The following is a 24,934-nucleotide window of genomic DNA, read 5'->3' as shown; positions in this document are numbered from 1 at the left end:
TAACTTTATTTTTATTGACTCCACTCCCTCCTTATCACATCTTTTAATATTGTGTGACCATTGACTTGTTTAATTCATTTTTACACCATCTACAATGACAAAAGAGAAATAATAGATTAAACATGTAATTATCCTTTTAACACAATACATTTCTTTGGCTTTAGTTAGACTCTAGTAGGTTGTCATTTCAGGGTAAAGAGTCTCTGTGAGATTTCTTGCCAACCATACCTTCCTGCTTTTGAGCACTAGCTTATTTATTTGGAAGTGTCTTGCTTTCACCTTCAATTTCCAAGGCTAGTTTTGCAGGATATAGAATTCTGGGTTGGCAGATTGTTTTTCTTTTTGTTATTGTTGGGTTTTTTTTTTCCTTTTAGAACTATAAATGTATTATCCCACTTCCTGTCACCTGAGTGGTATCTAAAGGACAGTCAGCTACTAATCTTACTTCCTTAGTAAAGAGTTTCATCTTGTTGCAAGCCTCTCATCATTTGCTAGCTTGGTTTTGTTGTGTTCAGTTGTGGTTCTCTAAGTCCCCTGCCTGGAGTTTCTGGGGCATCTGGAATATGCAAGCATGTCTTCAGCAGATACCAGGAGATTTTAGCCATGAGACCTTCAGATACGGTTTGTCTTTCCCTGCTTCCCCTAGATCTGCCATCTGTAGTCTGCACCTATGGCTAGTACATTCTGTAGGTTCCTTAGCTTCTCTTCTCCCTTGTCTGCAGCTGCCCTCTTTTTGTGTCTCCATTCAACTATGTCTCTCTCTCTCTTCAGTTTCTGTCTCTTTTCTTTTTGTACTCCCTTGCATTGACACCATCTTATCTATCATTTTCCTGATTTGCTTTAGTTCTATGTCCTGGGTTTCCTGAGGCATGTTCAGAACATTGAGGGTTAAGAGGTTTTCAACTAAAACACCATGTCTGAGCTGTCTGTAGATGCTTTCTGTGGCAACGGCTATGAGTATCCATAATTTACTGTTTCTTCCTATGTTTTGTAACTTTTCATTGAACGTTGTTGGGACCCTTGAATCAATGCCCAGTACCAATTAGCTTGCTTGCTCTGCTCAGATATAAAGTACAGGTGGGAAAGAAAAAGCCCCTCAAGTATTGGGGTTTGGTGGTGTCTTAATCCTTAGGCTTTTGAGGACAGCCCCAGCAGCAGCAGCCACAGCAGGAGCTAGTGTTAACATGGTGTTGAGGCCTCAGGTAGTAGGGCTCTTCTCTTTTGTTAGAGCCATTGTGTGGCTCCAGGAAGATGGGATTTCTCTGCCCTTACTAGTGACCATTGGTGCAGTTTCTGGGCAGGTCCTAGACACTAGAATTCCTCAGCCCTTAGGATTTCTCAGCCCTTGACAGAGATCAGTACTACAGTTCCTGACCCTGGGAGGTCTAACATCTTTGCTGAAAGTTGTCACAGCTCTCTGGGACTCTTCTGTCACCAGAGCCTACATTTTTTTTATCTTCTCTCTCTTTACAGCCTTCTGTCCTTCAGCCCCAGCTTCCTACCCTCTTTCTACCCTGTCATCTCTCTTGTCCCTGCTATGGCTACTCTCTGGGACTCTTCAGCCTCTTCCTGGGACTGTGGTTACTGTCATAGTTCTACCATTCAGGAGAGGTCTATAGCTGCTCTTACCTGCTGCCACTCTCTAGCAGTTCTGCATCTCTTGCAGCTATCGATGCAACCGGGCTCTCTGGTGCTTCTGCAGTTTGGCCTGCTAATGGCTCTGCCCTGCCTCTTCTTCAGCTGTGAAATAGGCAGCTAGTCTGCTGCTTCTGCAGCCGAGCATGCGAGCTGCTCACCTCTGACTCTTCTACAGAAGCCAGACAGGTGGCCACTAGCTAATCCTGCAGCTTAGTGTTCTTGTGCCCACCATCGCTGCTGGTACTGTGCCGGTACCTCTGCCCTCACCACCACTCCACTGTTTCTGGTGCTTCTATCTTCATCTTTTCTTCCTGTGTGTTACCGACATAGCACATCCTATTGAAAACAGGCAACAAGAGAAGCCTTTACCAGGCCTAATGTTGCAAAAGTAGGGGAGGTGTCAGGAAGGTGTCCCCAGCTACTTGTGCTGACAGAACAGCCAGAAAAATGGTCCTTGCCCTAATCACAGCAAATTTCTCAGATGAATAAAGATTGGCACTTGCACCAATCACAACAGTATCTCTTCTACTGGTCACAATAGTCCTATTAGACCATGGGGATAGTGTTCCTCCGCTGGCCTGGGAACAAATGGCTGCTTGTTCAGCAAGGCTTATGATAGCGAAAGACTGGGTATGAGTTATTTGAAATAGTCCTGACTGGGGCTGCATCTTCAGGAGACAGAGTAAAGAGCTGTGATCTCCATGTAATTTCTTCAGTGTCCCTGGAGTGTTCAAAATGGCCAGTGTTAGCAGAAGGTTGGTTTGTCTGGCTGCTTGACTGAAAGCCCCTTTGCTCATGGAAGCCAGAGACGCAAGGGGCAGACCAACAGCTGCTGAGTGGTGTCAAGTTGAATGGTCTACAGTTCTTCTCTTATCTGTAGGAAATGAACATCAGAATGATCACTTACAATATAAACCTAACTTAAGGTTGACACTAAATTTTACAACTTTTTACCACCTGCTCAGTGTTCCAGGGAAGGGTCAGTCCCTTCACCTGTGTCAGTTATTCTGGAAACCAGAAATACCATGAATTGTTAGAAACCATAGCAGAACAGCGAAAAGGGAGCCCGGCTCCCACAGAAGAGGACATATGGGTTTACAGCGAAATGCTTTTAACTGTTCTTAGTAGAACGCTTTCTAAAGATGCAAAGAGATCTCCATCTTAAACTGTCTCTATGGTGTGTTTTGGCGGTTGTAAGGTAGTTCGAGGCTGCTTATGGAGCTGTGAAATTAACCACAATTATATTGAAGACAAAGGGTTCTGGCATGGTTGAAAGGAGATGCAGACCTAGGATAGATAGGTTAGGTTAAAAGCTTCCTATTAGATTCAGAAATGTCAGTATAAACTCAAGGCATGCCTGGCAACTGAAAAGTTGGAAATAATGACCATCGAAAGAGCGAAGAGCAACTTGCACACAAGCATTGTGGCATCTAAATCTTGTTCTCATTGAAAGGTGCCTACACTATTCCAGGTCTGAGGCAGGAAGTGTGTAAGGTGAGCCCTGGTGGCCCCGAAGAACCGTGGAGCAAGCAAGAAGTTGAAGCCCATAAACCCTAAGAGCCCAGGGGTCAACTTGAGTGTGTAGTGAGTCACGTGATTGAAACATGTTCACTGAACTGAAGTCCATGGATCCTAATGACGCAGTACACGTGCACATACACACACACACACACACACACACACGCACAAACACACAGTGAAGTTACTAGTTACTAGTTATTGCTCAGGAAGCAGCTTTAAACATCATGCTAAACATAGGTTAAAGATGATAAAACTTACGATCTCAAGAAGGAACCAATACATTTTCTAGGCATTTGTATTAGAAATTCAAACACTGTCTGCAAGGGCTGTCCTGAATCCTGTGACCCTAAAATACACTTAGAAGTAGATGTAAAAGTTGCTGGTAGCCATGGGTGACAATTAGTTCCATTCCACCAGACAAAATGTCTTTACATTTGCATTTTTCCAGGAGTCATTCCAACTGATGTCCATTTTCTGTAGCTCAGAATGGTTTGAAATGGCATAATGACTATGAAGGGCAAAGGAGCCCAGAAGGGTGTACTAGGAACCATTGGCAGTCAGTATTTTTCACCTCTTTCAAAGTCTTTATCAAGTTTTCCTGACATGCTGCCTGCTTTTGATCATATTAGCCTTAGATCACTCTTGATTGCAAAAAGGGTATATTATGACTCAGCCTGGTTATCCACTCTATGGGGCTGATGAATTGGCTTCTTCAGTAAATTTTAAGGAAAAAAAACAGGAAGGTGAAAACCCATAGATATAAGATTTAGGAGGCAGGTGGTAGAGAATTGTGAGTTCGAGGCTGGACTGGGGTAAGTAGTGAAACCCTGTGTGGAGAGAAGAGAGGAGGGAGGAGCAAGGGAGGGAGGAGGAGGGAAGAGTCCTAACGGTTACACTGTATCCTGTGTGAGCTGACTCAGAGCAGGATAAGCAGTTCTAGAACTGGATACTAACAAGTGGTTACTTTTAACATCCGTGACAACAGTAACGCAGTAATATTTTCAGGAATGGCTCACAATTCTCTAGAAATACACACTGAATCATTTAGGGATGCGATTATACGGATTCCATTTATGGCGGAATATTCCCCATGGGCGAGGCACTGAGGGACAGCTGGCGCAGAGTTGGCTGATTCCTGAGGCTAGCTGACGAGTGCCCAGGGCCTCTTTGCATTTTCTCTTCTGCACATGTGCAAAATTTTCCACACTAAAAACGAAACAAAATCAATTTAACATCCTTCTAATCAATACAGCCCTCTCCCTCGGTTTTGTTTAATAAGTTCTGGCGTGTTCCCACTGAGTGCCTGGAATGTATAGTATTTTCAGGTTTAGCTTCTAAAATTAAAATTGTAGGTTCCAAAGAAAGTCGTGGTAACTTGCCGTGGTTTCTCAGTGCTTTCACTTTTGCTATTCAGGGTAATAGGAAGGTGACATCTTGAGAAACAATCACATTTCCCTCTAAAACATAAATATTGTTGGTGTAATTACTTCATTAAGCTAAAACGTCTGTAAAGCCAAGCCGTTTTCTCTCCTCGGCTCGCCGAGTGGGTAATCAATTTGTGTTTGGTTGGCTTCCAGATTACCTTCTTCATGCTGCTCTCGGCAGTGTGCGTGATGCTCAACCTGGCCGGCTCCATCCTCTCCTGCCAGAACGCCCAGCTCGTCAGCTCCCTCGAAGGCTGCCAGTTGGTGAGTAGTGAAGGTTTTCTTCCTGTGAAAACCTTCTGGAAAGGTCAGAGGCTGGGATGGTGCGGGGAGACGTTTAAGGGCAAATTGTACCATGTTCTTCACGTCTCAGGGAAACTCCTATCCGTTCATTAGCTTTTAGTAGCTTAGGGAATTTCAGTCACACTGGTTCCTGTCTCATGTCTATAAATTCCCCTGATTAGAACTTACGCATGTAAATTATTCCTTTTGTTTCCCCCCCCCCGCCCCCCCCGCCCCCCCCCGCCCCCCCCGCCCCCCCCCCCCCCCCCCCGTTGAGGCATGATCTCACCTAAGTAACCATGGCTGGCCTGGAACTCATTATGTAGAGCTGGATAGTCTCAGACTTTTGACAGTGTTCCCACATCTGCCTCCCAAGTCCTGGGATTGCAGACAAGCACTGACTGCAATTAGTTTCAACTCCCCACCCCTGTCCGAGTGTGTGCATGTGCGTGTGTGTGCTCGTGCATGCGCATGTACCTATGTGTGTGTGAGCATGAATGTGTGTGCCTGTGTGTGTATGTGTGTGTGGTGAGTATGAGTATGTATGTGTGTGCCTATATGTGTGTGTGCATGCACCTGTGTGTGTATGAGTGTGTGTGTGTGTGTGTGTGAGAGAGAGAGAATGTATGCTTCACAATTAAGGTTAGTGTTGCTATGATGAAACATTGCCAAAGCAGCCTGGGGGGAAAAGACTATTTGGCTTACATATCCCGAATCTCAATGCACTGAAGGAAGCCAAATCAGGAATTCAAACCAGGCAGGAACCTGGAAGCAGGAACTCATGCAGAGGCTATGGAGGGTTTCTGCTTACTGGCTTGCTCCTCATAGCTTGCTTAGCCTGCTTTCTTATGACACCCAGGCCCATCAGCTCAGGAATGACCCCACCCACAATGGGCTGGGCACTCCCACATCAATCACTAATTAAGAAAGTGCCCTACAGGTTTGACTACATACAGCCCAATCTTATGGAAGCATTCTCTCTCTCTCTCTCTCTCTCTCTCTCTCTCTCTCTCTCTCTCTCTCTCTCTTATATTTTCTTTATATACATTTCAAATGCCATCCCGAAAGTTCCCTATACTCTCTCCCCACCCTGCTTCCCTACCCACCCACTCCCACTTCTTGGACCTGGCATTCCCCTGTACTGGGGCATATAAAGTTTGCACTACTAAGGGGCCTCTCTTCCCAGTGATGGCCAACTAGGCCATCTTCTGCTACATATGCAGCTAGAGACACGAGCTCTCGGGGTACTGGTTAGTTCATATTGTTGTTCCACCTATAGGGTTGCAGACCCCTTCAGCTCCTTGGGTACTTTCTCTAGCTTCTCCATTGGGGGCCCTGTGTTCCATCTTATAGATGACTGTGAGCATCCACTTCTGTATTTGCCAGACACTGGCATAGCCTCATATGAGACAGCTATACCAGGGTCCCTCCAGCAAAATCTTGCTGGCATATGCAATAGTGTCTGGGTTTGGTGGCTGACTATGGGATGGATCCCCAGGTGGGAAGCATTTTCTCAATTGAGGTTTCTTCCTCAGATGACTATAGCTATGTCACATTGACATAAAATGGCCAACACAGTGTGTGGGGAGGGGGGGAGGGGGGGTTGTGCACTCACACCTTTGTGCATGTACATGGGTATGCCTGTGCCTGTTTGTAGGCACTCAAAAGATGTATGCGCTAGGAAAATTGGATGCAGTGTGGTGCACCTTAAAGAGGATCAGTAAGTGATTTGCTGAACAGAATTATCACCTCAAGGTAAGTCAGCTCATAATTCTACAACATCTTCTCTAGAACAGCAATTAAAGTGTATCTAGGAGCATCATGTGTGGGTGGAGTTAGACTCCTAGAAGGGCCATGGCTCCCAGGGGTAGGAGCAGGGGCAGGGGCAATGGCATTGCTTCATCTTGAAGACAGTGCTGGGCTCCCCTTTGGAGACATGTTACTCCCCAGCTGCTGGGCTGTTTGCTGTGCCCATCAGGGATCACTCTGGGAGTCGGGAGGGAAGAATATATTTCTCAGACAGGGCTGTGCTGTCTTTCCTCTTGTCCATGTTGCTTAGGCTCAAGGCAGAAAACTGGCACAGTTTTCCTCAGCACTAAGGAAGCTTCTGAGTTACAAAACCTATCTGTTGGGTCTTAGTCTTAACTCTTCTAGAGATCACAGACTAGGCTTCTTTCACTGTGACGATCACAGCACCATCCTCCCAAGGTGCTGTGTCCTCACAGTTACTAAGAACCCATGTAACCTGGATGCCATCTTTATCAGCATTGGAGACTGGCCATCTTGTCTCCATAACTCGGCATTCTCTTTGATCCTAAGTACTTCATGCAGTGGACATAAGATAATCTAGCTGTCTACAGGGAAGGGGGCAGGAGATTTCATTTGGCATTCTTATTTTCCTATGCAAAGCACTATGGGAAACCTAGGTGAAGTGGTAGTGCCTGACAGCCAGATAGAAGAGAAAGCTCACACAGTGTCGGGTCCCTCCAAGCCACCTTGTCAATCTCAGACCCACCCTGTTTCTTTCTGAACATCCCGAGCTGTAAGAAAGAACAGGAAAGCCAGCTCCAGTTTCCTTGTGCCTTCTCCCTCTGATGAGTGAAGGAGAAGAGCAATCATATGCACACAGAGGGCTGCACTGGCGTCCTCTCCCTCAGGTCTCTGGCTAGCTGGTGCTGTGGATGCATCACCATCTATCTCACTTAGAGGGACACGGTGTCTCTCTGCTCAGGCACATATAAGCCAGTCCTCATAGGCTGAGGGGTCATGGATGTGACATGGAGAGCTCTGGTTTTGGAGCCAAGGCCTTCTGCTAATGGGATCTGACTTTACACAATGCTCTTCTCTCCCCAACTTTCCTTCCCTTTACTTTTTTTTAAATGGATATTCTCTTTATTTACATTTATCCCTTTTCCTGGTTTCCCCTACAGAACCCCCATACCATCCCTCCACCCCCTGCTTCTATGAGGGTGCTCCTCCCACCACCACCCACTCCCGCCTCACCACTCTGGCATTCCCATACACTGGTGCACTGAGCCTTCACAGGGCCAAGGGCCTCTCCTCCCATTGATGACTGACTAGGCCATCCTCTGCCACATATGCTGCTGGAGCCATGGATCCCTCCATGTGTACTCTTTGGTTGGTGATTTAGTCCCTGGGAGCTCTGGAATGGGGAGGGTCTGGTTGGTTGATATTGCTGTCCTTCCTTCTCTTTCATATTGTATGTGATGACTACCTGCCCCCTCTGTTCTTCATAGAGTATTAAATGAGATAGAATTCTACAAAAATATGAAAACAGAATCTTTTTTCTACTGTAAGATAGAAAGAACTAAGTCCATCCCCAATCAGTGTACAGTATCTTCCCAGCCTTCTCTGTGCATACCACGTATACATATGTACAGCCGAGTCTGTATACAATGTAGAGTCATGTGTGCTCTACATGCTCCTTTGTGATTTGCTTTGTAATTGTCATAAATATTATTTCTCATTTTTTTAGAGCTAACTGAATTCAGTAGCATTCAAGAGGTAACTCACCAACTCAAAATCAGAAGCTGTGGTGATCAATATTGTCACCTTTACAAGGTTTAGAATCTCCTTTGAGACAAATTTAGAACATAGCCATGAGTGGAGTTTCTGGTTGAGAAGAGAGAACCACTCCTTTAATGTGAGTGGAGCCATCCTATGGTCTGGGGATCCAGACTGCATTAAGAAGAGACTGAGCTGAGCATTAGAGTTCACCTGTCTCTGCTTTCTGGTTGCTAAGTTATCAGCAGTCTCTGGCTTCTGCCACCATGCTTCCCCCCCCCCCCCAAGGTATTGTAACCTCAAACTGTGGGCCAAACTAAGCCTTCCTCTTTTAAGTTGTTTCTTGTCATGTATTTTGTTACAACAATAAGGAAAAGTGGTGGAAACAAGAAGTGTATAATGGATGATCAACCAACATGCAGCTAGTGTCTACCCTCCCAGTGCCCTTGGATGCATGAACTCAGATACACATGGGCAGGGAGACCCATTTATCTACTTCTGGGCTTCTGATTCTGTCCCAATTTTGTTTCTGGCCATTCATTACTTTCTTTTTTATCTTCTTGTTTTTTGAGATAGGATGTCATTTTGTCGCCCTGACTTGACTGAAACTCATTAAGTAGTCCAGGCTTGCCTCAAAACCACAGAGACCCACCTGGTGCCACCCTACAAGAGCTGAGGTTAAAGGTACATCTCATGTCCAGCAAATTATCTTCTCAAGTTTTATAATTGGTTGGAAATCCCTGCCCTCATACCTGTCACAAGCATTTAGCCTACTTCTTAAAATCATTCTTGGCTGTTCTTAAATGTTTACTTTCCAAGATGACCTTTGACATTTTCAGGGAGCCAGGAATCAAAATAAATGATATGATATTTTAATTGGAATCATATAATGTTTATACATAGCTTCAAGAATTGATCTTAGACAGTTTTTTGCCTTCCCAACCAAGACACAGTGTATGTTTTGTTTTATCTAAATTTTCTCAACTAATAGTTAATTGTGGTTTTTAGTTCTCTTTAGAATAGCTCATACATAATCATATGGACATGTAGTGTTTATGTCTCTTTTCTATGCATAATTTAAAGTCATCTAGTTTTCTCTGCATAAAAAAGATATTTAAGTGAAAATAATTAATTTTTTTTTTTACTCTAAACATCTCAAATATGCCCTGTCTTCCAGAAGTAGCAACCAACAGTTTCTTCTTACCTTTCTAGCCATTATTTCATGCATGGTGTGGTGTGTGTGTGTGTGTGTGTGTGTGTGTGTGTGTGTGTGTGTGTGAGTATATCATTATTACGTGTATCACTATTTACACATAGGCACATTGCTTTTGCCAGACAGTTGTGTGCCTTGCTGAATTTCCACATGAATTCTTGGAAAGACTTTTGGTGTTAACTAGAGACCAGTGGGGCATACAGCTGGGGGGATGTGTGGTGCTTTAGTTTCTACACCTTCATGAAGGAGCCTGGTCTTTTGATCAAAGGAAGATGACAGAGAATGTGGCCCTGCTTACACACTCACTAGTCATCAAGCACAAAGTGGGGTACCTGCTGCAGGGAGCTGACCTAGGTGCTGAAGGCATGGCTGTGTGTGAGACCAGAAGTTGTAAACAGGCATGGAGAAGATAAAGGACACGCACGCACTTTGGTTTGATAGCGTAGCTCAGTTAGGGGGAAATACCTGTAGTCTCATCACTTTGAGGCTTAAACAGAAGAATCACAACTTACCTTGGACTCCATACAGAGATTTTATTTCAGAAAACCAAGGGGAGAGTTCTTGCCTAGTAAGCTAGCTCAAAGCCTTGGGTTGAATTCCACCCACCCCACCTCCACACACAAATGAATAAGATTTATCAACTTACTCCTTAGTTCATCTTCAAAAACAAGGTACCACGTAACACCTTTGCCAACACTGTGGCTGCCCATCCCCAGGCAATGCTTTGTGCATTATCTAAAATGTCCAGAAAGAATCCGGCAGGAAAGTGGAGTATCAATCATTACATGATTTTCCCTGCCTTAATTAAAAGTAAGATTTACATTTGTTTGTCATTTATATTTTATGTTTAGTTGCCAGTGTTATTTATTTTTCTATTCTGCTGTCACTTTTACAGTTAATATGTACTTACTGTGTCAAGAAGTGTAGACTTTATTATATCTGTTATAGTGGTTCTTTTTCTCTAATGTTTGTTATTTAAAAGTTGATGTTTGTCACAGTGTTCTTTCTGCGGTGAGATTTTATGTTGTATCCAGTTCCTGTCCATCTGCATCCCCGTCTGACTCCCCAGATCTGTGGTTTGCCTAGAAAAGCTTCCCAACTTTAAGTTTATGAACAGTCTTCTGGGTTCTCTAAATTTTAGAGACTTTTTTCTTAAATGTTGGTAAATGTTGCATTTTTGGTTTTTAAATATTTATTTACTTTGTGTGGATGTACGTGGGCCTGTTTGTATGTCTGTATATTGTGTGTATGTAGGAGCTCACAGAGGCCTCCTAGAACTGGGCTTACAGACAGCAGTGAGCTGCCATGTGGATGCTGGAATCTAACCAGGTCTTCTGCAAGAGCAGCCAGTGCTCTTAACCACAGAGCCATCCCTCCATCCGCTAGGTTTATTATTATTATTATTACACCTTAACAGTGACAATAAAGAACACACAGGTGGGCAGCAAGTGGGGACATCATGGTGAGTGGCATCCTGTAGGAGCCGTTTCCAGCAAGGAGCACATGAGCACTTTCCCAAAAATTCCTCCCCTAAGAGCCCTCATAGGATGTTGAAAAATCATTTAAGGATTTAAAACAAACATGCTATTACACTTAAATTCATGGTGAAAGGGAAGAGGAAGAGGAGGATGGTGATGGGAGTGAGGAGGAGAACAAGGAGGAGGAAGAAGAGGAAGAAGAGGAGGGCCACCACAAGGAGGATGAGAGGAGGAGGGAGATGATGATGAAGACAGGGAGGAGGAGGAGGGGGATGTTTAAGGGGAGGAGGAGGAAGAGTAGGGGAGGAGGAGGAGGAAGAGACAGAAGTGTTGATTTTCAGCTTGTTGCCAAATGCCTCCCCATGTTAACTCCAGACTGCTGTGCATCAAACCGTGATGGCATCAGCTTTGTTTAAATGAAGGTGTGTTTCTAATGATGAAAGCTTTCCAGTGTGTTTGGGGTTACTGTCACACCTCTTCTGGATCTTTAAATGAGTCTAACTAGAATGCTTTCCAAATGCAGTGCAATCGCTGAAGATTAATCTGTCTTAAATGAAAAGACGCCAGTTTCTCTTCCTTTTCCTTTTAAAATGTGAAATACAATCTGAATTTAGTCTCATATAAAAGATGCAAGCAGCACATAAATTGGAAGAAAACTGTAAGTCCCTCTATCTCTCTGCTTCCCACTCCAACCACACAGGTATTTGCTTAATGGTACAAGCATGTCTTTCATATTCATAGATGTTTACATGCAAAAATATGTGCCTATATGTGCCCCAATATAAACTTTATGTTTTAATGAGGAAGCTCATGATGTGCGTATTTACATGGGGTGCTTTTCCTGTTCAGGGCTGTGTTTCATTCTTGCCATGTGTCTCTTAGAGACGCAGGATGCACTGTCCTGCCCTCTACCACTGTTACTCAGCCTTATAAGCAAGCACTGTTGTCTGAATGTCCGGCAAATTTGGATGCAAACAGGTAACGCTTGTTTTTATAAAGAATAGAGCCAACCACTGTTGAATGGAGGAGTGGAGCCATTTGTCCTTAGTATTGTCACAGACACCAGGAGTGCAGGTAAAGGGTGAGGCATAGGTTTGACTCATTTCATTCAGTTCCAGTCTTCAGATGTGCTGCTCAATGTGTTTTTGCCAACCGTGTCTGATACATGGTACTAACGATGGCTGTGATGGCTGCCTTCTTTACTATGTGCATGGCACAGCCCTCAGCCCAGTGGTTCTCAACCTCCCTAACACTGTGGCCCTCTAATATATTTCCTCATGTGCTAATGCTCAACCATACAATTATCTCATTGCTACTTTACAACTGCAACTTTGCTACTGTTATGAATCATAATGTAAATATCAGATACCTATGTGAAAGGACCATTTGATCCCAAAGAGGTCCTGACCCCCAGGTTGGGAACCACTGTCTTAGCCTCTTGCATGTGCCCATTTAATTACTCCAGGCCACTCTGAACACACACAATTCCTGTTGCACCCCATCTTACTGGCAGCAAAACAGAGTCCTCAGGGGTTAAGTGCATTGTTCTAAAGTCTGGCGGCTATACCTGTGAGCATCTGATTCTAGCCTCGGCCCTTAACCATTAGCAAATCTTTCCATTTGACCTTTAGAATTATGCTGACTATTAAGAGATGGGGAATTGACGTTACGTGCTGGACAGTAGATGGCAAAGAATTATTTCTTGTTTATTTTTGGTCAGAGTAGACGTTAAAATTAAATAATTTTATTCATTCATTCATTCATTCATTCATCCATTTATCTTTGTAATGTTGAGAGATAGAACCCAGGGCATCACAGATGTTACACAACAAGGCAACGCTATGAGTGCATAAACACAGCCTCCATATAGAACAGAGTTTCCATGAAACTCTAAGCTAAAACCAGTTGTCACAACAAAGAGGTGTGGAGGCAACCATGGTCTGCTTTCTACAAAGCAGGAGCACTTCCTTTGTACGCCTGTAAGTGGGGAAAGGACCCCCCACCCCCAGCAAATAATAACATGACCTCTATTGTTTAACCACAGCTATGCCAGTGATTTTGGCTCTGTTTAAATTATACTGATCTGCAGGAATAGTGTGATCTGTCCTTGTTAGTTGTGAAGCCAGGGTGTCCCTATCCCTCCTTTGACCATAATCTGCACAGTAATTGGATGTCTCTCCAGTCACTATCCAGGCTTTCTGGTATGCACCTGTGTCTCCCAGAACAAAAGCGGTAGCCCAGGAGATCCAACATGTTTGCAGCCGATTGCATGCAAACCTGTCAGCTGCCTCCTCCTTTCTGCCTGATGTGCTTAACCTCAGACTCTGTCTGTGCCTCCCACGTATGGTGCCTGGTTTCTCAGTTCAGAATGCAGCCATTTCCTAGGAGTAATTGGCAAAGGATTCTTTTTTTCAACCCAGGGGAGCGGATGGCAAAAGAAAACCAAGCATCATGTAGTGCCGTGAGAAGCCTTGGTATGCTTGGTTATTATAATTTCTATACCACCTCTATTTTTTTCTTTTTGAGAAAGGGTCTCATTATAGTCTAGGCTGACTTTGAACTCACAATACAGCCAGAGATGATAATGAACATCCGCTTCCACCTCCCCGAGTGTTGGGATTACAGGCGCCATGCTACCATAATCAGTTTCAGTGTCGTAGCCCCCAGACTTCACAGCTGGGTAGGACTTCTGATACTTTTCTCCCCAGCAGCTTACGGGGCACCTTGCAGCACTAGGGAAATTAGCCAGCAGGATGAAAGCTTCCAGCTACATTCCAACCGTTTTCTCTATGTCCTGCAACCCAAATATTAGGTGTTTTCAGCAACAGGGTCTTCATGTCTAGTCCCGTTAGGCAACCAAGAGCTACGGCCTGGTCTGTATTGCTTTGGGGGCTAGTGAGGCCTCTGTGACAAACAACGTGTAAGGAGGCACTCCAAATCCAGTATTGGAGTTTTATTTAATAAGCTATGGCCTCAGAGTGAAATGTTATTCACCCATACTGTTCACCTCTGTTCAAATTGTTTCTAAAAATGTGTGTTTTGACATTCACCTTCAAGGTTTACACATGTCTTTTTTAACTATCATGGCTATTGGGTGAACTTTCCTCTACTGGTCTCTTCTGTATCCTCTCAATCCCTCTTCACCTAATGTTCCCACCCTCAGCATCACAACTCTCATGTCACATGTCCTCTCTGATATCCCTTCCCTCAAAGCCCCACCCCATTCTCCTACAATAGCTTCTTGGCCTCTACGTACACTCCCAGTGAAATCCACTGCTGTAAGGACTTGGAGCTAAGACTTGCATCTGAGAGAGAGGATGTGACATTTCTCTTCTGGGCCTGGGCTGCTTCTTCCAAATATCTTCTGCTTCAAGTACCTGTGAGCTTCATTTTTGTCTATACCCGAATAAGATGTACCCCAATTTCAGTATCCATTCATAAACTGATGGACAGCTAGGTGCTTTCATCTCCGAGTTATTATGGAGAGAGCAGCAGTGGAGTCAGTTGACGGAGTGAGTATCTCTCTGGTAGAAAGAATATGGAGTCTTCTGGGCCTGTGCCCAGGACTGCTATGACTGGGTCATATGACAGTTCTATTTTTAGCCCTTTGAGAAGCTCTTCCACACTCATTTTCATAGTGGTGGTACCAAATTACATTTCCACCAACCTTGCCAAGCTTTTGTTGGCTTCATTTTCTAGGCCATTCGGATTGGGGTGGAATGTTGTGTACTATCTGTTTAGTTCATCTTACTTATGATGTCATTTAATTCCAGTGCTTCTTCATTTATTTTTCTATCTGGTCCATCTGCTTAATGGTGAGTGGGGTATCAAAGCCACTATTGCTGTGTTGAGATTAACCTGTATCTTTATAGCTAATGCTATTTGTTTTTGTTTTTGAAATTGAGTATACCAGTGTTTGGCAAGTATATTCAGAATTATAATTTCTTCTTAATGGATTGTTCCCTTGGTCAGTATCAAGTGACCTGTATATCTATATCTTCTGCCTTGATTTAGTTTGAAGTTTATTTTGTCATATTATAACAGCCACACCCACTTGTCTCCTGGATCCATTTGCTTGGAAATTCCTTTCCCACCTTTTCACCCTAAAATAATATTTAGCTTGGTTGCCAAGGTGCGTTTCTTGGAGGAAGCAAAAAGAAAAAAACTCTGGTTTTGTAATCTAGTTTGCTAGTCTGTGCCTTTTGATAGGAAAGTTGAGACTATCTATATTCAGAGTTCTCTCTGTAAGACATGCATGCCTATCTGTCATTCTGTTGAATTTGTGATGTTGTGTTTTCTTAGCCCTCTTTTGCTTAATGACTACCTTAGCATTGTTTAGTTTTTCCTTGTAGCGTCTTCTGTGTTTATTTTTTGCTTCACCCTGAAGTATTTCTTCTAGTCTCCTCGGTGGGGCTGGCTCGGTGCTCATAAATTCTTTTAGCCTGTGTACTGTAGAATGTTTTTCCTGCTCCTTCAGTTATAACAGATAGTTTGGGAGAGTTTGTTGGGCTGGATTGGCAGTTGTGGCCTTTTGAAATATAAAATGCATCTCTCTAAGCTCTTCTTGGTTTTAAGCTTTCCATTGGAGAATCAGCTGTTCTTCTGGGGGCCTGCCTCTATGTCTGAATTTGCCTTATTTTCTTAGAGCTTTAAATAAAATTTTTTCTTTCATATTTTCAGTGTTTTTTACTATAACATGATGTAGTGAGTTTATTTTCTAGTCCTGTGTATTTGCTATTCTGTATGCTTCTTGTATCCAGATCAGCCTCTCTTTCCACACATGTTGGAAAGTTTCTTCTGAGATTTTATTGAAAATATTTTCTATGCCTTTGGAATGGAATTCTTTTTTTATGCTCATAGTGGTATATTTTGCACTTTTATGGTGTCCCTAGAGCTTGCATGCTATGTTCATAGATTTAAAACAAACAAACAAACAAACAAACAAACAAACACCATTATCAATGACCTTGACTGACTAATCAGAACGTCTTGTCTTCAATCCTGGCATTCGCTCCTGCACAGCAGCCAGGCTTTCTGCTGAGCTTTTGATTTACCGGTTTTTCTTCACATTATTTTGGCTTCATCTTTCTTCAGTATTTGTCTTTATTGAATTCTATTTTTATAGCCCAAATGGATGTTCTTATTTTACTCATTTGTGTGTATTCTCCTGGAATTCAGGAGGTTATTGCATTTTCTTTGAGTTCTTTGTTCAGAGTTTAGTCTAAATCACTCTTATTGTGGGTTGCAATTTGTTTTTGTAATTTTCGGAGGAGACTGTTGTCTTGATTTTTTCCTGTTGCTTATGTTTTTGTGTGGGGACTTTACCATCTGTGGTTAGATTGTTGATTTGGTTTGTGTTGTTTTTAAATTAGGTTACTTGTTATCTTCCACTGTAGGAGTTTGTAGCATTCAGAAGAAACTGGGTTGTGGTATGATTGAGGTTATATTCTTCCTCCATTAGATTAGTGTTCTGAGCATCAGGCTCTATCTGTTGTCCTCTACTGAGAACTGAACACTGCCTGCAGCAATAGGCACTACTCAGCAGTAGCCTCCCTATTACTACAAACCAGCCACTCCATCAGTAGCAATTGATTTAGGAGCAAAGAGACATGATGGGCACTAAGAGGTGAGTTACTGTGGGTGTGAGTGGGGAGGAGGGGAGCTCAGGGGGCTACTGGTTAGGATTAGGCTGCTGGATAGGAAGTGCGAGGAACACACACAGAATGGGCAAAGACAGATGCACAGAAAAGGTTAAAGGTAGCAGGAAGATGGAGGAGTTTTGCTTAAAAAACAAACCAAAGAGAAAAGGGTAGAGCTTTGCAATTAGATCACATAGAATGGTCTAGTCTCCTAGGAGGTCAAGCTGTAGAGACCTCGTAAACCAATCAAGCTGTGTTATTTGGAAGAGGACTAAGAAAAAGGAAAAAAGGATAGAGAAAGGAGAAAACAAAGAAAAAGGATATAGTGAGCAGAGAATGGGGACCTGGGTAGGCTGCTATTAATGTTGTGTATTTATGAATAAGGAATAGCAGAGGGGGGTTGGCGCTGGATGGAGATACAAAAGAATGAATGTGATCAGCTTCAACACTGGGTTTGTCTCACCCCTGGGAAAACCTCTGCCTGGCCTTCCCCTAAAGTCCTGCTCTAGACTACACTCCAAGTTGCTTTTCACGCTTCCCTTGGAGACCCTTTGTGTGAAGTTCTCTCATGAAAGTAATTACTCCTACTCTGGGAGATAGAAATATTTAAGAGTCCCCGCCCTAGCCGAGGTTGGTCAGTTGGGTGAGGGTAGGTATGGGGTGGGGGTGCAGCACTCTGCGTTGTAACTTGGGTATCCTTCTATTTCATGATCCTGTGCTGCACACTGAAGACAGTCCCAGGGAGCAGTTTACTGGAGACCCCTAGATTAAGAGCCCAACTGAAGAAGCTTCTGTAGGTTTGGGGGACACGGAAGAAGTCCTGAAGGCTCACGCTCCAGCAGACATCCACAGTGGTGGCTCCAGCTGCATGGGCTATAGTGGCAGCAGGGAGTCAGGGATTTCCTTGGGGACAATAAACCTTGTGATCGTGGGGACAGAAGAATACGGTGATCAAATACTCTCTTGCCTTTGTTTCCCTAAATTTAATCAACCACTAGCTCCATCATGGTTTCTAATCCACCATTTTATCTGGAGAGCCTGCTTCATTTTTTTTTTCTTTCTTTCTTAATTTTAAAGCAAGATCTCACCAAACCCCTCAAGTAGGCCTTCAGTTTGTAATTCTCCTGTTCCATCTCCCAAGGAACTGAGAGTCCTGTGGTTATCTGGCTGTGGTATTGGGCTAATATTTGTTCTATCGAGTGTACTACAGCATAGTCTCTCCTCGTCTTTAGGATAGTCAGTGTACTTGTTATTTTTCTCATCGCTGTGATGAAGAATCTGACAAAAGCAACCTGGAAGGATGGGCTTATTCAGGCTCGCAGTGTGATGGTGCCGTGCCATCACAGGGCAAGTCACTGCAGCAGAGGGGAGGGTCCCACTGCATCCACAGTCCGGAAGCAGACCGATGGATTCAGGAACAGTTAAGAAGATTGGTCTTGCTTATTTAGCTACTTCAGTGAAGAGGTGATGTGGTGGCTTGTCTATGCTTGGCCCATGGAGTGGCACTGTTAGGAGGTGTGGCCTTGTTAGAAGAAGTGTGTCACTGTGGGGGTGGGCTTTGAGACCCTCCTCCTAGCCATGTGGGAGCCAGTCTTCTCCTGTCTGCCTTTGGATCAAGATGTAGAACTTTTGACTCCTCCAGCCTCTGATCCTGTAAGCCAGGCCAAATTTTATCTACTATCCATTGATAATTTATATATTTTGAGGTTTGTTTGTTTGTTTTTTTTTTTTTGCTATGTTTCATTGGCTTAGCTTGTAAACTGATAATGAAATGATCTGCCATTCTGCTTGTGAGAGTGAGCGTGGGGATTTATTATGGTAAAATAGACATGATATAAATGCTTCATTTTTAACAATTTTTCATGTAAAAAAAGCGCCATTAAAGACATTCATACTATGTGCAAATAGCACCTACCCACTTCCAGAACTTTTTCATAATCTTATATCAAAACTTGATGGTCATGAATGACCTCAGGGTCCCCTCCTCCACCCAGTGGGAACCAGCACTCTGTCCCTGTGATTGCCAGTCTAGGTAACTTGTCTAAGTAGAGTTACAAAGTGTCTGTCCTTTAGTGGATGACATTTTTTTTTAAGTGTGTTTTTAAGATCTCATTTTTCTTTTTTATTGGTAAGGTTAATTATGGGAAGTGTTTGAATGTGATCCTATTGGCATCTCTTATATAAGAATAATTACAATTCACAATATGATTAGACATGTGGAATCATATACCTTGTTCTCTATGACTCACATCTTCATGGGGAGACAAAAATAAATGTGATTTTCAGCACTGCACAGAAGTTCAGTCAGCTGGTCTAAACACTGTTTCCAGGAGGTGGTCACTTCTTTACCCTCTTTCCCATGGTTCCTGGGCATGGGGAGGACACAGAGCATCATGGCAGGGGTGTGTGAACCCACTCGGAGCCACATAGCCCTGTGGGCAGTAGATTCGGCATGAGTTTGGCATCTGGGGCAGAAGACCAGGTTCCTGCCATGGGCATAGCTCTCCAGCTGCTCGTCAACAACCCCAGACTTCAGATCTCTCAGACAACTAAGCCTCTGCCTTTCCTCAGCCTGGAGGAACCATGAGGCCCCCATCTTTCTCTTTCTAAAATTGTCAGCTCTGGGGCTACACCATTCTCACTTGCCTGCTCGCCTGTCCTCTAAGCTGCTGCTCCCAAATCTCCTCATGTCTGTATCCAACACGGGGTGATGACAGAGCTCAGGAAACATTTGCTGAGTGGTGATCTGGACAGAATATTCATGGCCAATGCTGTGCGACAGTCCAGCAGGTGGCTGAAGCTGCCTAATTAGTTCCATGGGTCGATTGTGGGTTTTTTTTTCAGAGCTAACCATTTCCATGATCCACTTCCTTTATAGACCGCCGCTGGGGATGTCAGGAGCATAGGAGGGGCGCTCAGTGGCACATCTCGAGGAGGACCTTAATCTTGAGACTGCCTTAGTTTATCCAGAGCCTGTTAGTTTCTTCTGCAGGTTCATAGCAGCATTTACTACCAGTGCTCTCAGCTCTGAATACATCCAGTAACCAAGCCAACACCAATTACATAGCCACATCCTTCAGAAGAGCCTGTCAGTAACCAGGGAAACCCTGATTTAGCTTCATGACTCTGAATAGTAAATTAGAAAAGGACACAGCCTCAGGCTGGGGCAGTTAGACAGGTCTGGCTCTGAAAGTAAAGGGAGGCTTGACTGACGTGCACAGTGCTCCGGAGGTCTTGCTAGCCTTTGTTTCATGGTGGATTTTAGAAGTGCTAAAGTTTTTCTGGTTTTGCTTTTTGTTGTTTTTTAATGGTTTAGTATACCAACCACTGGTCAGGAGCAGTCTTGGCTTCTTTTGGCCTCATGAGAAATTTAGAGCTTGATTTCCACTGGTACCTTGTTATAATGATACCTACTTTGTTTTCTCCCCTGAGAATATGATTCTATTTTACTTTATCATCAAGTGAATTTGCCTTGTTGTGAACAAATAGATTTCACGGCAAAAGGGATGACTCAAAAGTTGATTCCAAGCTCAAAAGTTTCCTTGCAGAGGAAATACCCCCTAACAAAATAAATATAGTAACAACACAGTAACCCAGCAACAGTTCCAGGTAAGTGTTTCTCAGTATGCTGCCCAGATGGGCTATCTCCTGCTCATTGGACTGGTTCGTTCTGACCCATGGAGGGCCCCCATATCCAGCATGCTCCTGGTTCAAAGACAATGCTCTGACTCCCCTACCCCAGAAAAATCTCATGTTCCAACAGGGGGCAGTGTTAGGCAAATTGCTACCAGGAGAGAAGGACAGAAGGTGGGGAGAAGTGTGGTGGGGGAGGGGAAGGGGCGGGGAGCAGAATGTGTGTAGATAAGGGGCGTCTAAGCAGGTGGCCTGTGAATCGCGGGTCCACAGGTGTCTGGGAAAGGCCCGGGGCAAACTTGTGTGGTCTCGGAATTGAAGGGAAGGCCTTGTAGCCACCGCTGGAAAGAAGCGCTGGAGCTGAGGTGCCGGGCGTGTGCAGCTGTGACCTAGCTGAGTCTGGTCTTGGCTTCCTCACCAGGTCCTAGGTCCCCTTGTACTTTTGCGGTGCTTGTCGGGCAGCGCGCTCAGTAGGCCGCCCTCTGGTGGGTTTTCTTCTCTGTGATTCTAGGGCTGGGACACTAAGATCCTTCTGTCTCTAGCCAGCACCAGATGCATAATTAGGAGGCGTGTCTGTGACTGTCAGCCTCCCTCTCACAGCTGCTCCGGGGAGGACAACGGAGGAACTCAGAGGGTAACTCCCTTTCCGCTTTGCAACAGGAACTGGGATAAATCTGTTAGCATTCCAGGGAGCCCACATCACCCTGTGTGGTCCAGCTCACACCTGTTAGCCTGGATTTATCTGGTCTTCCAAGTTTCTGGCTGGTTGCCTGTGGCTTTGGACTTTGCTTAACTCCCGCTGGGACTTCATCCCCATCCGTCCTCTGTCAGCTGAGTGCTCTCCAGAGAGTGTCTACCTGTCGGGATCTATGGGATGTAGTGGGGTGAGAAGCTCCCCATTCAGGGTTTTGGGAGATGCTGCAGGTATAGGGTGATGTTGCCTTTCTCTCTACCTCTCCCAGACACTGCTGTATTCAGGCCTTCTGGAGAGGAGGGTGTTTAACAGGGGCCTTTTATAATTTACTTTCTAATTTTATTTTATGTGTGGGTGTTGTGTTTGTATGCATGTCTGTGCACCACATGCCTGCTTGGTGCTGGAGGAGGCCAGAAGAGGGTGTCAGATTCCCATGGATCTGGAGTTGCTTGCTGATGGTTGTAAGTCACTATGTGGGGGGCTGGGAAACGGACCAAGGACCCAGGAAGAGCATCAAGACAGTAGAACTGTCTCTCTACTCCCTTGAACGAGGCTTTAATGCTTGTTGGAATGTTTATGAGAGAGGTGGAGGTGGAGGAGGAGAGGGAGACCCCTCATTGTGTGGAGTCATGGCTCATTTTTAGACCGCATGAAACTGACATCCAGGCTCTATAACTGACACAGCCCTATATTGCGTCTGTCTCCCTGGGTCCCTCAGTGTGTCAGGGAAGGAGAGGTGTCTACTGCCAGGGCAATGTGCTTGGAGAGTGGACTTGACTTGTCAAGAGTAGAGTGAAACTCACAGTCTCTTCGAACCAGGCTAGACACAGACTCGTGACATCTGGAGGCCTCATCTTGATGGACTAGCGCTCCCACAAAGGCCTACAGGCCTGGAACTCAGCATTTTTACAAAAGAAACTCGAAATAGAAAATTATGTGGCGTTCCCATATTTTACCTCGAGCACAGTGTGGCCTTCCCAGCTCTGAGGAGTGAAAGAAACCTTAAGTTTGAATAACTGCCCCCCTAGCCCAAGGGCAACCAGTTGGCACTCTGCCCAACTTTTTTATTTAATGTGTATGCACCATTAACTTTGATCTATGACACAGAACCTAATGCCACTGGTTCTGCATCTTCAGATCTAAACACCCCCAGTTCATGAACACCCCAACAACACACAGCACTTAGGAGGCTGAGACAAGGGGATTTTCAAGTCAAGGCCAAAATGAGCTAGCTATACGAAATCCTGACTCAAAAGCAAAAAAGAAAGAAAAAAAATCCAGAAAATTCCAGAAAAAGATGAAATTCAAATGTGCTTTAGACTGAGTACTTTACAGAATCCATGTAAGTGAAGTGTGTAGGCATCGTGTTTGTTCTAAATTATAAATAACCTGGAGATTATTTAAAATCGAAAGGTGTAGATATGCAAATACTGTGCAATTTTTTTGTGTGTGTGAAGGACTTGGAGGGACTTGGGTATTCTGGGATTAGAGTTGAACATGTCCTGGAGTCCCAGAATTCCATGGGCATGGAATTATAACTGTAATCTGTAGGTGCTGTATGCACGTTTCCAGTTTTCCCAGAAATGCATTCACTTCTATGAGCCGTGCTTTCCTGTGGAAAAACCCAAAGCTTAGGAACTGTCCCACATTATTAAGCTTGAGACTAGAAAAAGACATTTAACTCATAAAAATGTTATGCTTTGTTGCACTGTGTTTTCAGACTAGGAAGGAAGAGATGCAATGCTACCTGGCCTGCATTTGTGTCTGGGAGTAGAGGAGAGAGGGGCCGGAGCATGAGATGAGGGAGCCTGCGTTCTGCATGTGGCCCTTGCAAACCAAGCCCTGCGTGAGGAGGGCTGGCACCTGCCAAGCTTCCCCTGGCTCCTTGCTCTGCACTCCTCACAGCACAGCTCCTGGGCTAGTGACAGTGGGGGTGGGTTAGTGCTCTTTCACATGAAGGCACAGAGATGAGACAGACCAGGCAGGGTAGGAGACACTTGATTCTTTTCCTAGAGGTGTCGGTGTGCTGTAGAATGTGACCAGTTAGAAAATTTGAGCTGGACAGCCATTTTACCCTTTGGAGTTTGTTTGTTGAGGCAAGTACCCTGTGTAGTCTGTAGTTGAAGACTTTAAACTTCTGATCCTCCTGCCTCCACCTCCCCAATCATTAAACTTTGAGAAACAGTACTTTCCTAGAGAATTTGACTATGAACCTTCCTCTTTTAGGCATCTCACTGGTTTGTCTTTTGTTCCTGTTTTTGCTTGAATCTCCATCAAGAAAGATGTTCAGTGTTTATTTTCCTGTTAACTAGCACCATTCTCTTCAGACCTTTCTTTATTTCTGCCAGCAAAATGCAGCCATTCTCTGATGATTGTGCAAGTTGATAAGATTTCGACTAAAAGTTCGACCTAGTCCACATAGTTAACAAAATCGGACTTTCCAACCTCCTCTACAGCTCTGCTCTCCACAGGGAAGCTTACCAACTCCTCTCAGGTGATAGGAACAGCAAGCAGCTTGGCTCCTCTGCTCAGCTAGGGAGCATGTGAGCATGCCTGGCTTATTGACAGTGGTCTTGGAGGTCTGTGAGAAGGCCCAGGACTGATGCCACGTCCCCTGGGAATAAGCTAGAGTTCATGGAAAGTTGGTGAGGGTGTCCCACTGTCAGAAGCTCCAGCTGGTGTCACCCAGCCTCACATTCAGATCCTCTTTCTCACTCTGTCTCTTATCAGGATAGGACATATATGCTAGCGGTTTCACAGTTAATCGGAGTGCTTAGCAAAGGCCCAGGGTGACGATGAAGGAAATAAATTGGTCGTTTTCTTCCCAATGAGGTTAAGGATAACTTCAGTAATTGTCTGACATAAAGAATAAAAGCCCTATCTTTTGGAGTAGTTCTTTGAATATTTTAATACACACATAAATAAATATAAAGTACTAGTGCTGTAGTTTGGATTACAAGTGTCCCTCAAAATCCTCTTGTGCAAAAGACTTAGGGTCAAGCCTTATGGGACTCTGTCAGGCCTTGCAGAAGAAAGTTATGTCAACGGGGGCGTGTTCTGGGGAGGGGACACTAGAACCCTGGAAATACCTGCTTCCTTCTTCTCTCTTGCTTCCCTTTTGCTGCATCTCTCCATGAGGTATTGTTTCATCACACTTCAAAACCACACAGCCAATCAACCAAGAAGCTGAAATGCATCTTTCTCCCTTTTGAGTTCATTATCTATGGTACTTTATCTTAGCAGCGAAAAATTAACAAATGTAGACTTTCTTTAGATTGTTCATTTTAAAGGAATGGATTTTTTTTTAAACATGTCTCCCACCATCCCTGCCTGTGTATGCTCCAACGTGCTATTAGGAAAACAAAGAGTGCAGCCTTTGAACAGATGATTGCTCTTCCTAGTCTGTGCTCCTATGTTCTAAGGTATGAACATCAGAAATAGTAATCGGTTCTTATCAGCAGGCTTCCTGGATGGCCTGAAACATTGTAGTGAAAGTGACTCACTGAGGAACATCTGCTCAGTTTTACAGGGGTCGGGGGTGGGGGTGGTAAATTTCAACTAGGAAGCTTAGGAGGAGCCAGGTCAGGGCTAGAAGCATCCTTATGCTTGCAGCTCCTCCGAATTCACACGAGCTGGATAAGAACACTTAAACCCCAAAGATGGGTAATCCAGCCCCCAGAGCTGACAGGTCAGTGATGCAGAGCAAAGCTCACACAGACTTGGGGTGGGCTGGTGGCTCACCCTGCCCTAGGTGCAAAGGAGCTCTAAGAGAATGTAGTACTTTGTAACTATTGTCATCTTACTGTGTAGCAGAGCTTGAGAGGTTTCCCTTCTGTGTGTCTGTAGTGATGAGCCTTTGACCAGCAACTCCCCAGGACGCTCCCATC

General features: G+C 44.4%; 1 protein-coding gene across 2 annotated transcripts in view; it reads left to right on the top strand.

The window, feature by feature from the left end:
* The window catches only part of Fam189a1 (family with sequence similarity 189, member A1), a 400,438-nt gene that overhangs the window by 295,573 nt on the left and 79,931 nt on the right, over positions 1-24,934 (top strand). For both annotated transcript variants that reach the window (XM_006541197.2, NM_183087.4), the window contains exon 3: positions 4,737-4,847. In XM_006541197.2, the coding sequence (XP_006541260.1) occupies positions 4,737-4,847 (111 nt within the window). The remainder of the gene's footprint in view (positions 1-4,736; positions 4,848-24,934) is intronic.

This window comes from Mus musculus, chromosome 7 (genome assembly GCF_000001635.26).
Source record: "Mus musculus strain C57BL/6J chromosome 7, GRCm38.p6 C57BL/6J".
NCBI classification, from domain to species: Eukaryota; Metazoa; Chordata; class Mammalia; order Rodentia; family Muridae; genus Mus; species Mus musculus.
The sequence above is the reverse complement of the archived record's forward strand: the minus strand, read 5'-3'. Positions and strand labels throughout refer to the sequence as shown.